The sequence below is a fragment of the Sceloporus undulatus genome, chromosome 6 (assembly GCF_019175285.1).
Source record: "Sceloporus undulatus isolate JIND9_A2432 ecotype Alabama chromosome 6, SceUnd_v1.1, whole genome shotgun sequence".
In the NCBI taxonomy this organism is placed as follows: domain Eukaryota; kingdom Metazoa; phylum Chordata; class Lepidosauria; order Squamata; family Phrynosomatidae; genus Sceloporus; species Sceloporus undulatus.
This window is the reverse complement of record NC_056527.1, coordinates 114,452,309-114,466,749: the sequence shown is the minus strand read 5'-3', so window position 1 is coordinate 114,466,749 and position 14,441 is coordinate 114,452,309. Positions and strand designations below refer to the sequence as shown.

The following is a 14,441-nucleotide window of genomic DNA, read 5'->3' as shown; positions in this document are numbered from 1 at the left end:
TTCCTCCTCCCAGGTTCTTATTGCCTTGCTGTCTTTCGGAGGAGGCGGGTCTCTCTTGATCCTTTGCTGTACCTGAGCGGGCGGGCGAAGAAGAAGAAGAGATGAGCGGAAATTGTGCGCGGGCGGGCGCGCTCAAATCCGAACTTTGATAAAGAGGAAAGGCGGGAAAACGAAGAACGGAGAAAGGAGTGAAAAAAGGCGGGAAAGGTGCGGCTGCCTTTATTCTGACGTCACTGGCTCCCCCTCAGCAGCTTATTATAAGGCTTCCTTGGCAAAGTTTGTTCAGAGGGGGGCTGCCTTGCCTTCGCTCCTCTCTGAGGCTGAGAGAGTGTGACTTCAAGTGACTCCAAGGTGAACCAGTCATAGGGTTTCCTTAGCAAGATACGCTCAGGGAACTTGCATTTTGCCTTCCTCTGAGGCTGAGAGAGTGTGACATGAGGCTTCCTCTGAGGCTGAGAGGGTGTGACTTATGAGGCTTCCTCTGAGGCTGAGAGGGTGTGATTTATGAGGCTTCCTTTGAGGCTGAGAGGGTGTGACTTAAGAGGCTTCCTCCGAGGCTGAGAGAGTGTGACTTATGAGGCTTCCTCCGAGGCTGAGAGGGTGTGACTTATGAGGCTTCCTCCGAGGCTGAGAGGGTGTGACTTATGAGGCTTCCTCCGAGGTGAGAGAGTGTGATTATGAGGCTTCCTCTGAGGCTGAGAGGGTGTGATTTATGAGGCTTTCCTTTGAGGAGGAGAGGGTGTGACTTATGAGGCTTCCTCCGAGGCTGAGAGGGTGTGACTTATGGAGGCTTCCTCCGAGGCTGAGAGGGTGTGACTTATGAGGCTTTCCTCCGAGGCTGAGAGGAGTGTGACTTATGAGGCTTCCTCCGAGGCTGAGAGGGTGTGACTTATGAGGCTTCCTCCGAGGCTGAGAGGGTGTGAGCTTATGAGGCTTCCTCCGAGGCTGAGAGGGTGTGACTTATGAGGCTTCCTCCGAGGCTGAGAGGGTGTGAGGAGTCAGAAACACGTTCTTAAAAACATCTGAGGAAGTGGAACTGGCAAAGTCTCTGCCAAATAGGACAGTTGTGGTGTATCCTGTTTCCCTGCAAGTGCAGACTGGACCTCTGTCTGTCGATATCCGCTCTGTTTTAAAGGAAAGCTGCACCGGTTGAACGTCAGCCTGCCTTGAAGCTTTTAAAGCGCAGGTCTTCTCTTACACGGAAGATGGCTGAACATGCGATGAGGAAGGATGTCATGTGAAAGCGCATGGCTTTGTGGCTTTGACTTTTGCAGCTTTGATTATTCATGGATTTTAATATGGTCTCTCTAGGAATATCTAGGTCCTCCAGCACAACTCTATGGTCAACTTTAACCAAAAGTGGCACTGAAGGACCTAGAAGAGGTTCCTAGAGAGAACACTCCGCTAGGCCTTTGTAGCTCCTTCAGTGCAATTCTATGGTCAATGTCTAGCAGATGTTGACCATAGAGTTGCATTGGAGGAGCTAGAGAGATGGTCTCTAGTAGTTTGAGTGTTGGACTACGACTGGAGAACAGAGTTCGAATCCCTTCTTGGCCGTGGAAACCGACTAGTTGACCTCAGGCGAGTTATACTCTCTCAGCCTCAGAGGAAGATAAAAGCAAACCACCGCTGAACAAAACTTGCCGAGAAAATCCCATGATGGGTTTGTCTCAATGTTGCTTTAGGGGAACAACTTGAAGGCACACACAGCAACAAATGATTACATTTCGCTTGTTGTGGTCCATTGCCAGCTGGGAAATGTGATGCAGATTTGGCACGGCTGCCTGCAGCGGGATCCAGAGATGTCTTTCTTCAAGCTGACACAGTCATTGAAAGAGAGAGAATGGGTTGTCAATGGGAAATACAGATGATCTGGTATAAGGGAGATCTGTTTTAGGCTGTCTTGACTTGTATAGGGATGAGAATGCATTGGAAAGCTTTACAGAATTTGGCTCAGATTAGCGTGCTTTTTGTGCCATAGGAGATAAGAGAGGATTTTGGCCAAATGTGGTCCTACAGTAGGAAACCTGACCCTTTATTTTGTATTCCTGTCTTCAAGGAGTTTAGCCGATGCAGGTCATTAAGTCTGATACACCTTGGAGTCTTCTCCAGTGAGAAACTCCAAGATGTAGAACAAAGTGTACTCTTTTAACTATTCCTTCAGCTAGCATGAACGATCTCCATACCTCCATCAAAGCCCTGGTTCAGTTCTAGGGAATCCTGGGAACTGTAGTTGGTGATGGCACCAGAGCTCTCTGACAGAGAAGGCTAAACATCTAACAAAACTACAGTTCCCAGAATTCCCTCGCATTGAGCCAGGGCAGTTGAAGCAGTCTCAAACTGGATCTTTTTCTGCAGTTTGTTTTGGTGCTCATTGATGAAACTGGTGTAAATGTAGGCATACCAAAAGCTAGCTAGCTAGCTGTTGCCCAGTATCTACACAAGATGATTTGGACTTCATCCAGAATATAACAAACTTAGTTTCTGTGTTTCCTGTGGCCTCTGTTTATCTTACTATTGCTCCTGTTAAAAAAGAAACAAAATATTGATATCTCCTTTTGTCTTTTGCAGGTGGTTTCCCTGCTAAAGGGCCCATGGCATCTGCTTCAAGAACCATTGCTACCAAACTGCTGCAACAAGGTAATTTCAGTGGGGTTATGTCAATGAAGACTAAGGTGTCCAAAGGGAAGAGCTTCATTCTCTACCTTTGTTTTCTGTCCACCAGATCATGGCAGCCGCCTGCCCCCCTGTTCGCTCACTGATGACGATCTGGCTGCCCATCCTAGCTTGGCTAATCTTCTTATAGGTCTGACTAAACATATGGACTCCAGTGGGCTGAGTGTCAACTTGGCGCAGCAAATGGAAGAGGTAGGATGAGGGCTATCATCCAGACTACTCTGCACTTCATGGTTATAATGCACTTGTGTGGATGGAAAGTTCTTGGGCAGAAAGGCTCCATCCTGAAACCTTGCTTGCTTGCTTGCTTTCTCCCCTCCCCTTTTTTGATGTTGGTGGAAGAAGCAAAGTAATAGATCATAAGGCTGCAAAAATGTATCTCGAAAGCAATGGGTGGTGTGCTGCAGGATCTCAGAAGACAAATGGGAAGGCTTGCTGTAGCACAGCATGCCCCACATTTATTTACCTTCACCTGTTGCTAGCAAAAAATGGAATAAACTGTGTAAGGTAGATATAATTCAAGTTCGGTTGAGAAATGAGCCATTCCTTGTTGTAGATTTGCTGCAAAATGCAGAGGACAGTGGATTGTTTTAACCATTGACCGAGTTAGATGTACACCCCTTTTCTCTTCTTCTTCCCTTATAGGCAAAGAAAGAACTGCAGCTACAAAGAGCAAACTGGCTGAAATGGGAGGCGCTGCAGCGGCTTCTGAGGGAGGCAATAAGAGAATTGGGAACCGGCCCTCTCACGCAGGACAGAAAAGTAATGCTAGGAGAGAAACTTTGGAGAACTGGTGTATGAACAACAGGTCCAACTGGTCCATGAGAATTTGGAGAGTCTAGAAAATCTAAGCGAGACTAGCTGAGGAATTTAGTACAGGGGTGGGAACAGTGTAAGGTGCAGGGTGTGTCCAGCCTCTGAAGCCCCTGTGAAAGCCCCATCCCCATTTTTTTTAACTTGGGGGTGGAACATATTGCCCCAAAAGGACAGCTTGAAGCCGCCCCTGCGAAAGCCAGATTGGGGCTGCAGTAAGTGGACGCTGCAGCCTCAATCCGCCTTTTTCCTGCCCAAAAGGAAGGGGCAAATTCCCGCTCATTTTTGCAGCAGCAAGAAGCCGTTTTTTCCTTCTCCACTGCAGCTTTATGGCGCTTGTGCAGTGTGTAAATGCCACGTTGCTGGAGTGCCCAGAAGCCGGCTCACGTTTGGGCAGTTAAGCAGCTCACGGACGTGCGCCATCTAAACACCATGCCCCCAAGCCATCGGGAAGCTGGCGTTTAGTGCTGGTCTGTTTCATCCCTTTGGGGATTTTTTCCCAAACATCTGAAATGGTAAAAGGCTATCCCAAAATTTGAGAATTTGTGGTATAGTAGATTTTACGATCCCTCAGAAAATGAAAAAGAAAGAAAAACCTGGAAATAAAGCGATGCCAGAAGTGATGTGATTGTAGTTTTGGTGTTCTGAAATCACACTGGTGTTGACTGCTGAGAGGGAGGCAAAAATGGGCTCTTTCCCTCAGTGCAGTAGCCTAACCCTGGCTTAACATAATGTAGTACTGTATAAAAAATGGTGCTAGAGCATTAAAATGAAACCATGAAGAGATCTAACAAGGTTCACAGGCAACACATGGGATCTTAATTGGAAAAATGAAGACATTTATCCCCCCAAAATCAGGTTAAAAATTAATTCTGAGAAGTAAATGCAGAGGAAGTATGGCAATAGTGATATAGGATGATGTAAAAGTTTATAAAGCTCAAAGAAAACTTATCAGTCTTGATGGAATGGGAAGTCTATTGGGGCTGAGGAAAAATTTAAGACAGAAGTTTGTCTCTGTCCTTAATCTTTCCTGTTCTTATCCTCAGTTCCTGGAAGTCTTGGAACAGCAGCTTTTAATAGCTGAATTGAAACGAATGCTTGATGTTGATCCTTCTCTGCAAGGAACACAACCATCTCTCTTAGGTCTGGAGGCCTCTCATGTACTGGAACTTCTTCCCCCAAAACAAGTAAGGAGGACATCCTCATCTGCACCGTCCCTGATTTATACTCTGCTGTTCCTCATAAGAGATCAGGGTGACATATTTGTTTGCTAAAAGTATTGTTGTTGAAAGGGCAAAGCACAAAGCCAAACAAAAACTGGGGAGCAACCAGGGTAATTGGAGAAAACAAAAGACATCTTTCAAGTCATTCTGTGGATGAATGATTTATTAATAAAAAGCCCAATCTGTTTTTTCGATTTTGTGTAGCCCCTGAAGAAAGCCTTTGAGATTATTAAAAGGCTGAAATATGAATTGTAGTTTTAGACTGCAAATAGGACTTTAGGCTGCTTTGTTAAAATGTTCCTTTACCATGAGTATCTGTGGAATATTATTCCATGATTGAAGATTCTTTATTTTCTGGGTGTTCCAGTATCTGTGTTATTATTATTATTATTAACTTTTTTTATAAAGCGCCGTAAATCTACACGGCGCTGTACAAAACCAAGTAAAATCAAGAATATAAAAGCCTGCCTATGGCGTACAATCTAAAAGTTAAGGCAACAAATTAAAAACATCATATGAAATAAGTGAGTGCATCTGTGAGGATGGGGATCATTTGTGATAAATTCTGCCCTATCATATATAGGGCTGGATTAAATTATGTTCAGGCTTCATCACCAGCCCCAGAAAAATGTGTGTGTATTTGGTTGGTCCTTGATTTTTGGATGGTTCATTTACCAATTCGGTGTGTACAGCACTATCTTGAAAGTTAATCTGAAGTGTTTTCTTATGTATGTTAGTGAATAGTGCTGATTTGGCCTCTGCTTACATTTTGCTACAGGAGCTGGAGCAAATGCAAAAGCAGCTCCCCATGGAGCTGGAAAAACGTCTTAAGTCCAAATGCTTGGCTCTGCTCAGCTACTACCGTCCTGAAAGTGGTAAGGTACACTTTAAATGGGGTGGAAGCCCCTACAAATGGGAGAAGGAGTGCGAGAGTTGAGGAGAGTTAAGTGTATAGCAAGGGCCGAGGCTGGATATTGAGTGACTTGGATCTTCTTCACTTGCAGATAGTGCTGGGGAGACGGCTCGAGCTGCTATGTTTGGGACCCTCCCAGAAAGTCTGGTTGTAGAGAAGCAGCGTCTTCAGGAGACCCAGGATCGACACAAAGAACTCGTGGGGTTGCTGGAGCAGCAGAAAGCTGCATATCCACAGGTAAGGGGTGGAAGAGAAATTTTCTGACACTGACCTGCACCTCTGACATGTGTCTTGGTAAGGAAACCTAAACTTTGTCTAGAATTGTATGTTACTGTAGGTGAAGAAAGGCAGATGTGAGTTGGGTGTGTGTGTCTGGGCTTTATGGGTCTCTTGGGAGGCCCGAGGAGCTGAAAAATGGCATTTGGAACTGAGTGAGGTCTGTGGGGCACACTTTTCTGACCCCTGCTCCACCCACAGGATTTAGGAATAATCCTGGATATTATGTGTTGATGCAGAAGGAAGAGTCATTTTGTATGAATGTATTGTGTTTGTACCTTATTACTCGTTCCACAGAACTGGTTAGATAAGGACCTATGCCTTAATAGTCTAAAGAGGCTGGTTGTCTGGTTTTAAGAGGCAGGGATGGGAGCTCATTAACTTCTTGCCCTTACATTAAAACATTTTCTGAGGCATACATCATATTGAAATTTCCTCCAGTGGCTCTGAGGGTTTTGTTTAAGCCACCCTTGGAATCTCTTTGCTCTGAAACACTTGAACTGAAAGGTGCTTTTCTGGTGACTGTTTTATCAGCCAACAGTGTGAGAGAGTTGAGAACTCTGTCAGCCAGACCTGAATTCTGCATTTTGTGCCTAGATACTGAGTATTTTGGATCCATTCCTTATTCCTAAGGTTACTACTACTTTTCATCAGACACAGAATACTACCTTGACTTCATTTTGCCTTTTTCCTTGGTAAAGAAGTGGAATACGTTGAGTGTTCAGTGGGTGGTTAACATCTGTCTGAAGCATCAGGTCCTTTCTTTGTTTCATTCCAGCTAGATATGATGGACCATTGTGAGTAGAAAGCCACTCTTTCATGGTGGATAAAGGCATGTGTTCTGCTCTGCTATGTTTGTCTTTTGGGAAGTGGGAGAGATCATATCTCATCCCACTAGGATTTTGATACTGGGCTCCACTGGCAGATATTTGTAGACCTATCACATGGAAGACCATTTCAACATTTATCAAACATTATACGTCTACTAGATATGTTTGCCTCAGCTGTAAGGTCTCATTTGGCAGAGGGTCCTTCAGAAAGTAATTAATTACTAAGTAGTCATTTTTTTTTCATATACAGCATGGTTGATCTCAGAATGATTAGAAGCTTTGGGATGTCTGATCCAGAGGATGACTTCCTCTGCTACAGGAAGGAGAATTGTTAGTACTTAGCATGATATGGTTGTTTTTTCTACTGACAGAAAGTCATTCGCCTATTCCTCTGTGGCGCCTATGTGCTCCTGATGGATTGGCTGAGGGTTTTTTTTTAATTTGCTTTTTTTCTTCTCTCTCTTTTTTAAAATCTTCTGTTGGTCCTCATTTTATCATTCTGAGTGCTCCATTGTTGTGTTCATGTCCTGCTGCTCCTCTTTCGGATGTATCATGAGATTAATTTATAGAAGTTGCTCTCCCACACTAAAAATAGCTCCATGGTTGAAGAATCTGCCTGTCAGAATGAATGGAGAGGAGCAACTTATCCAGAGGTTTCCTTTCTGCCATAACAGTAAATGACCAAGTACCATCAGTCGCTCCATTCTCATAACCCTTTCCCCACACATTGCAGGTGCTGTTACGTTGTTTAGCCATGCTGAAACGTCTGGCTCGTGAGTATCGTCTTGGCACCCAGTCTGAACTGGACCAACTCAACACTCAGTACCTAGAATTGAAGTGCAGTGCCATGTTTCTTAAGATACGGTGAGCCCTTGTTTTTCTCTAGCATAGGGATCCAAACTTGGCAGTACATGTCAATTGTGTTTGTGTGGCAGGAATCAGCTCTCTCCCCACATAATTCTAGCGAGTGTTAGTGTTTGTATTTAATCATGGAAGGTGGTCAGAGGTTGACACTGAGGAGAGAGAACCACAGTGAATCACTGGCATTATAATTTTAAGAGTTTGGTTAAGACTCTTCTGGACACTTAAGTGCTAGAACTGATTACTCATCTGTCACTGAAGGGCAGGGCAGTTAAGAAACTGAGGATCTGAAGTGTGATAGAAATGGACGGAATCTGTTAACTCTGTTCCTTCAAATAACTCTGTCATAGGCTTGAGGAACTGAGCATCCTTTTAGAGACATACACTCCTGAGAAAGTGGATGTACACCGAAAGATGAGGTAAGCTGGTGTTTGTATGTATTTAGGGGGTTGTGGAGCAGCTTTTGTACAACAACAACAACAACAAAAAGAAATAGCCAGCTCTGTTTTGGATTTATTTTCATGGATCACACAGCTAATAGTGACCACTAAAATACCATTAAAAATGGGAGCTTTCTAGTCTTCCAGGAGTCTTCATCTAGCTGTGGGGCAGGTGAGGCAGAAATGACCCAAACAAATGGTGTCATTCAAAATAATTAACAACCAGTTCCCAATCCTGACTCTGCCCTGCAGCTCCAGAGGCTCTAGTCCTTCATTCCTCTGACCTTTCTGCCTCTTAGTGCTCCTTGTCTGTTCTGGTCCCTTCCTCCTCCTCCCCTTTGCTATGCCTGGCTCCCTTTTTAACCTCCCCAGCTTCTGCATCTTTTAACAATTTAAACAACTCGTTCTAGCGAACCAGTGCAAACCAGCTGAATGACACCACTGTCCCAGACTAAATCCCAGCTACCGTAAATGTTGAAGTCACATCTTCAACTAGGATCTCTAGTTAGAGCTTGCAGACTTGAAGAATCAACCTGAGGTATACTATTATCCAGTGGCTCTATCTGTTTCTCTAGAACACAAGTGGAGCACTGGGAGGGGGGGGGCTGTGGCCAGTTTTAAGTCCGATAACGGCCCCCACACGTCATGCCCTAACATCCTAGGCTCACCGCAATGGATGTGATGTCAGTTCCAGACACCATTTTTGGCTGATCTCAGCTTTTTTTCCTCATTCGTGATTTCTGGAGTTTGGGGGACTTTTTGTGGCGGTGGATATGTTAAAGTTCTGCTTTTATGGGAAGTTTTTGGATATTTTACCTGTTTGCAGTTGGGAAATTGTCTGAAAATTGGCCTGGGAAATGAAAAAAAAACTTGGGGGGATGTTGGGGGGCTTTGGGGAGCCTCCAGAGGGTCTTCAATAGGCTGCATGCAGCCCATGGGTTGCGTTTTCCCTGCCTCTGCTCTAGACAAAGGGCTGGCGGTCACACAGTGAACAACCCATTGTGTTTATTCAAAGAAAACAGCTCCTGTGTTGGATGGAAGCAAAAGCATCAAGGAATATGGCTATCCTCATATCAGAGCAGCTGGAGATTAAATATAGCTGGTGCCCTGGGAGAGGCAGTCAATTAAAGGCAAACTATGATTATTACTTAGTGATCCTTTAACCACTGGATAATACTTATAATTTGGTAGACTTTGAAAGCTTGTCTTTTAGTGATGTTGTATTTGTCCAGTAGACGTATTACTCAAACCTGCTTTTGGATTTTGTTCATGGTGATAAAACTGTGCAGCGAGAGCGGCGGTCTCATGGGTCCTAATGTTGTGGCAGGTGTGAATACTGATAGCAGCTGGAAGGTGATTAGCAGTAAATGGTGTTTTGTTGTCAAGGCAGTCCTTTCTTTAAAAAAAATAAATCTCTGAGGTACCTTAAGTCAGGGAGAGTCAGCTTTCATAGAGCTTTCTGGTGACTCACATCCTCACTAGAGGCAAGTCAAAGGAAAATGGAAGCCCAGTATTGAATTTTGAGGTCCAGTACACCTCACTTTTAAACCCATTTGTTTGTTGTTTTTGCGCAGCCCCGCATTTTGTCTTTGTTCTTGAGGCTATGATGTGGTATGTGGAGGTGACTGTAAAAAGACTCCTTCTGGCTAACTGCAGCTACTCTGACAGATTAAAGGGAAAGAAGTATGTGTTTCTTTGGTGCCCACTCAGTGGTACGATTCTAGAATTTGTAAGCTAAAGGTTTGTGCATGAAAGCAGTTCACTAGCTACCCACTCATTCTGCAGTCTCTAGAGAAGATAACTCAGGAAAGGCAGTGAAAAGGAGTCAAGTGTGCAGAGTTGAACAGGATGGGAAAGAAGGGCCATTTTCATGGTGATTGCTTTTCCAAACGCTTATCCTGCAACCTAGTCATGCAGCCTTTCCTTTTCCAGGGACAACTTGCAGGCAACTCTAAGCCAAGAAGAGCAAAACCTTGCCACTTCTCGCAAGATCCTTTCCAACTATGAGACGCTGGGCCCAGACTTTGAGGAACTGGTGAAAGAGTATGCCCGACTGCAAGCCATCATTGAGAACAGGCGATGGGCGCTGACTGAATTCAACAAAGACTGAGGTTGCTATGGTGTTAAGTTGTGCCTTGGGTCAAATTCTGAACAGTTCAGGACTGGCCAGTTTATGTATAATGGTCACTTTATACAATAAAACTTGAAGATGAGTGATCATTATGCCCTTATTTCCTTCTTCCTACTGTCCCAAGGTCTAGTTTCCTGCCTCCCATTATCTGTTGCTTTAATGCGCCAATACTCTTTCTTCTTTTGGTCCAAGCTTTTGGTTCAAAAGTGGAACCTAAAAGGCCCTCTACACATACCATACATACTTGATTATAAGTCATCCTCATGTATAAGTCGAGGGTAGGTTTTGGGGCCAAAATTATGGATTTTGATATGACCCATGGATAAGTCAAGGGTAAAACATAGGGGCATGTGACAAAGAATGTAAAGAATGAAGCAAGGAAAATAATGCCAAGCAATAGCATCTGTGGGTTTTTTGGGCTCTGTGGCCATGTTCTAGAAGAGTTTCTTCCTGACGTTTCACAAGCATCTGTGGCTGGCATCTTCAGAGAATGCTGGCATGGAAAAAGTTGGGTATATATATTGTGTGACCTGGAAAGGCAGGAGTGATTTGCATGTGGATTGTTCTGAAGATGCCAGCCACAGAAGCTGGCGAAACGTCAGGAAGAAACTCTTCTAGAACATGGCCACAGAGCCCAAAAAAACCATGGATGCCGGCCATGAAAGCCTTTGACTTCACAATGGCAAACAACTTACAAAATTCCATCAGGCACAACTGTTTGTGCTTGTCCTAAAGGTTGAATGATGAATGAGAGAGTAGAGGGAGGCCAATGCTTCCAGGACTGATTATGCTCTTGCTTTTCGCCAGGGCATGGTTCCTTTTTAAGTTCAAATACAGTACTTAGCTTCGCCCATGGCTTTTGGGGTCAATTTTTGACTAAAATTTCTAGACTTACACATGAGTATATATACAGTACATTTCCTTAATAATAGAATTTGGGTAATGCCGTCAAGCTTGCTGCTAATTGGAGTGATTAAACGGTGCTGGCGCTTGTGGTGATCTTGGTGGCCTTTCCTGCCTTGCTGTTTGTCCGAGAGCTAAAACGCATCGCAGGAATCCAGTGTCCCTGCTGCTTTTTGTTTGGTGTAATTCATTGCGCAACAAAAGGAGGATTGCGTTGCTTCTGTGGGTTTGTATCTTTGACCATCAGCCAAAAAGCCTGAGTTTGTTTGCGGCTCCTGCTACATTTTAGAGCGTGGCGTTCGCTGCCAAGGATCAGAAACGTGACAGGAGCAGCTCTGCTTATCCTTGTATTGTCACGTTGCATGGATTGTAATTTTAGGCTTCTTTGGCTTGAGAAGTAGGGTGTGTGTGTATACCAAATCCTCAGTGAAACAATGGATTAATATCCAGCACTTTGGTTCCAGACCTGTGCAGTGTCACTCATGTCTCTGTAGTTTGCGTGTTAACAACCATACATTCACAAAATGTCCAGAGATAAAACACGTTTTGTACAAATTTGCAGCAAGCACACACTTGATAACAAAAAGAAAGGAAGGAGGCTGCTATTGTACTTAGCAATGGATACTTGCCATCTAGTGCTGTGTTAACTGGCTTGGCAGAGTCAATGTGTTTCATAGACTTGTGACTTCTTCATTCCTTTATTTTTGCTTTTAAAGAAAACATAAATAAAATGGCTTTAATGCATATTGATGAGGCTTCTTAAAAATATCCCTTGGAGGAGGGGAGGATGAAGGGAAAGGATGCTTTTCTCAAAGATAACATTTAGAAGCTGCTGCATAATGGAGGGGAAAAATAAATAAGGATATTCTGCCAGCATTACTTAAGTATGAATTCTTGTGGGATCAAAGAAATGTAGCTTTCTGTCTCAAGCTTTTACAATTGCTAAAGGGTTTCTTCCTCTTGCGATCAAATATTCATTGGCTGGGACTCTGAATTACGATCCTGACCCTGGAAGCGAAGGTTGAGATGTTTAATTGAAATGCGGAAAACTTGGGGGAGTTTTTAAAAGGTTGTTTGGATATAATTGGCCCAGGCAGAAAATCTTTGGATCTATATACTTTTAGAACAAGTATACAAACTGAGAGATTCAAATGACATTAGGAAGATATTCCTAATATAATATAAAAATTGTACCAATAGCAGAGTAGATTGGAAGGCGATGGTCTATCCATCTTTGGAGGGCTTTAAACAGACATTGGATGGATAGCTTTCCAGAGGGATTTGTATATTCCTGCATGGAATATCATCAATATTTATATTGCCTAGATATATGGATTAGCAAATGAAGACGAGCAAACATCATGTTTTTATTTCCACTTTATTTGGAACGTGTTCTTTATAGTTTTAATTTTATTTCCATGCGTCGCGTCAGACTCTAAATCAATGCCTACGGGGTTTTTTGCCCAATATTTTTATTAGTTATTTATACATAAAACATATTTCTAACATAACAAGTAATGTGAAATAAAATAGTACATGTTCCACACTTAGATTACACTTATGGGCATATATTGAACATATATACTGTTTTAAATCATTCATTTAAATTATTGGACACATACTGTTATAAATTATTTATTTAAATTATTATTTCTAACAACACAAAATATAAAATAAAACAGAACATTTTCCTCATACATTTCACTTATGGGCCAATTGGACATATATACTATTTATTTATATATACACACACACACACACACATATAAATATATATATATATACACACACACACACATATATAAATATATATATACACACACACACACACATATATATAAATATATATATATATACACACACACACACACACATAGAGAGAGAGAGTTTTAAAAACATATGTTCAATTTAAAAACATATTGTATATATGCCTCCAGGGTCAAAGCTGAGTCCAAGAGTACCCCCAAACTGCAAACCTGTGTCTTCAGGGGGAGTGGGACCCCATCTAATGCATGCTGGATCCCTATTCCCTGACCTGCCTTCCGACTGACCAGGAGCACCTCTCTCTTGTCTGGATTAAGTTTCAACCTGTTTGCCCTCATCCAGTCCATTACTGAAGACAGGCAATGGTTTAGGACCAGGACAGCCTCCTTGGATTGAGGTGGGAAGGAGGAGGAGAGTTGAGTGTCATCTGCATATTGATGACATTGCACCCCAAAACTGGACAACCTCTCCCAGCAGTTTCATGTATATGTTAAACAGCATAGGGGACAACACAGGACCCTGAGGGACCCCACAGGTCAATGGCCAGGGGGCCGAACAGGAGTCCCCCAGGACCACCTTCTGAGTTTGCCCCTCCAGGAAGGAACAGTACCTCCAAGCCCCATCCCAGAGAGTCGGTCCAGAAGGATGCCATGATCCCTGCATGGATCATCCACCAAGACAGTCTGTTCCAGAGCCAGGTCTGAAACCAGATTGAAAGGGATCTAGATCATCCGTTTCATCCATATATATACACTCACATACACACACAAACATACATACACTTTATATATACATCGAAACATAGTTTTTTAAACATATATACATATGTATGGTTTTAAAAACAGCATATATGTTCAATTTAAAAACATACTGTACTGTGTGTGTATATATATATATATATAGTATATATATTAAAAAACATAATACATTTGATGTTTTTTATTATATAGATATATGCACTATAGTGTTTTTTAATTGAACATATATATACATATGTAGTTAAAAAGTATATATGTTCAATTTAAAAACACTATATATACACACACACAGTGTGTGTGTGTGTGTGTGTATATATATACACAAACATAGTTTTTAAAATTATACTATACTGTATACATATATATATATGTATGTATGTATGTATGTATATATAAAGGTAGACTTGGTGGAGTGCACAGTAATCCAATGCAGGGAAGGGCCCTTAAGAGAAGCCCAGCGTCTTATGGCCTTCCATTCAGGAAAAGGGAAGTCTGTTCCGAGCCAGCCAGGAGTCGAACCTAGAATCTTCTGATCCGTAGTCAGACGCGTTATCCATTGCGCCACTGGCCCTCAGACACAAGCCCAGCGTTCTGTCGCCTCCCTCATAAGGCATTCTATAGCGTCGCACGCTTAAGAATCACTAGTATTGCGAGGTATGCTGGGAAACTGAGTTCTTCCTTTCTTAAATCGCTTTGAGAAAGCAATGCATGCCGGTCCTTGTAGTACAAATATGTGACAGACCAAATGCAGGATGGGAAATGGAGTTTTTGCCTCACGTTGCTACTGTCACCGCCTCCGGCTTGGATTTTGATTGGTTGGTCTAGGACGACGCTAGCACCACCCCCTCCACCC

The 14,441-nt window shown here is 43.0% G+C and overlaps 1 protein-coding gene and 1 non-coding gene across 3 annotated transcripts; one reads left to right on the top strand and one right to left on the bottom strand.

The window, feature by feature from the left end:
* HAUS4 (HAUS augmin like complex subunit 4) lies at nucleotides 1-10,250 on the top strand. 2 transcript variants are annotated; one of them, XM_042477569.1, is made up of 10 exons: nucleotides 1-207; nucleotides 2,572-2,640; nucleotides 2,726-2,868; nucleotides 3,322-3,438; nucleotides 4,536-4,676; nucleotides 5,491-5,587; nucleotides 5,717-5,862; nucleotides 7,465-7,595; nucleotides 7,943-8,011; nucleotides 9,965-10,250. In XM_042477569.1, exons 2-10 carry the CDS (start codon nucleotides 2,595-2,597, stop codon nucleotides 10,140-10,142), a joined length of 1,068 nt encoding a protein of 355 aa, XP_042333503.1. In that variant the 5' UTR covers nucleotides 1-207; nucleotides 2,572-2,594; the 3' UTR covers nucleotides 10,143-10,250. The 2 variants fall into 2 exon arrangements, with proteins under 2 accessions (XP_042333503.1, XP_042333504.1); XM_042477570.1 differs by lacking the exon at nucleotides 1-207 and adding an exon at nucleotides 235-351.
* A 3,836-nt stretch (nucleotides 10,251-14,086) lies between these two features.
* Nucleotides 14,087-14,159, bottom strand: TRNAR-ACG. The gene has a single exon. It is a non-coding gene; the product is annotated as a tRNA-Arg (tRNA).
* Nucleotides 14,160-14,441: the final 282 nt, after the last annotated feature.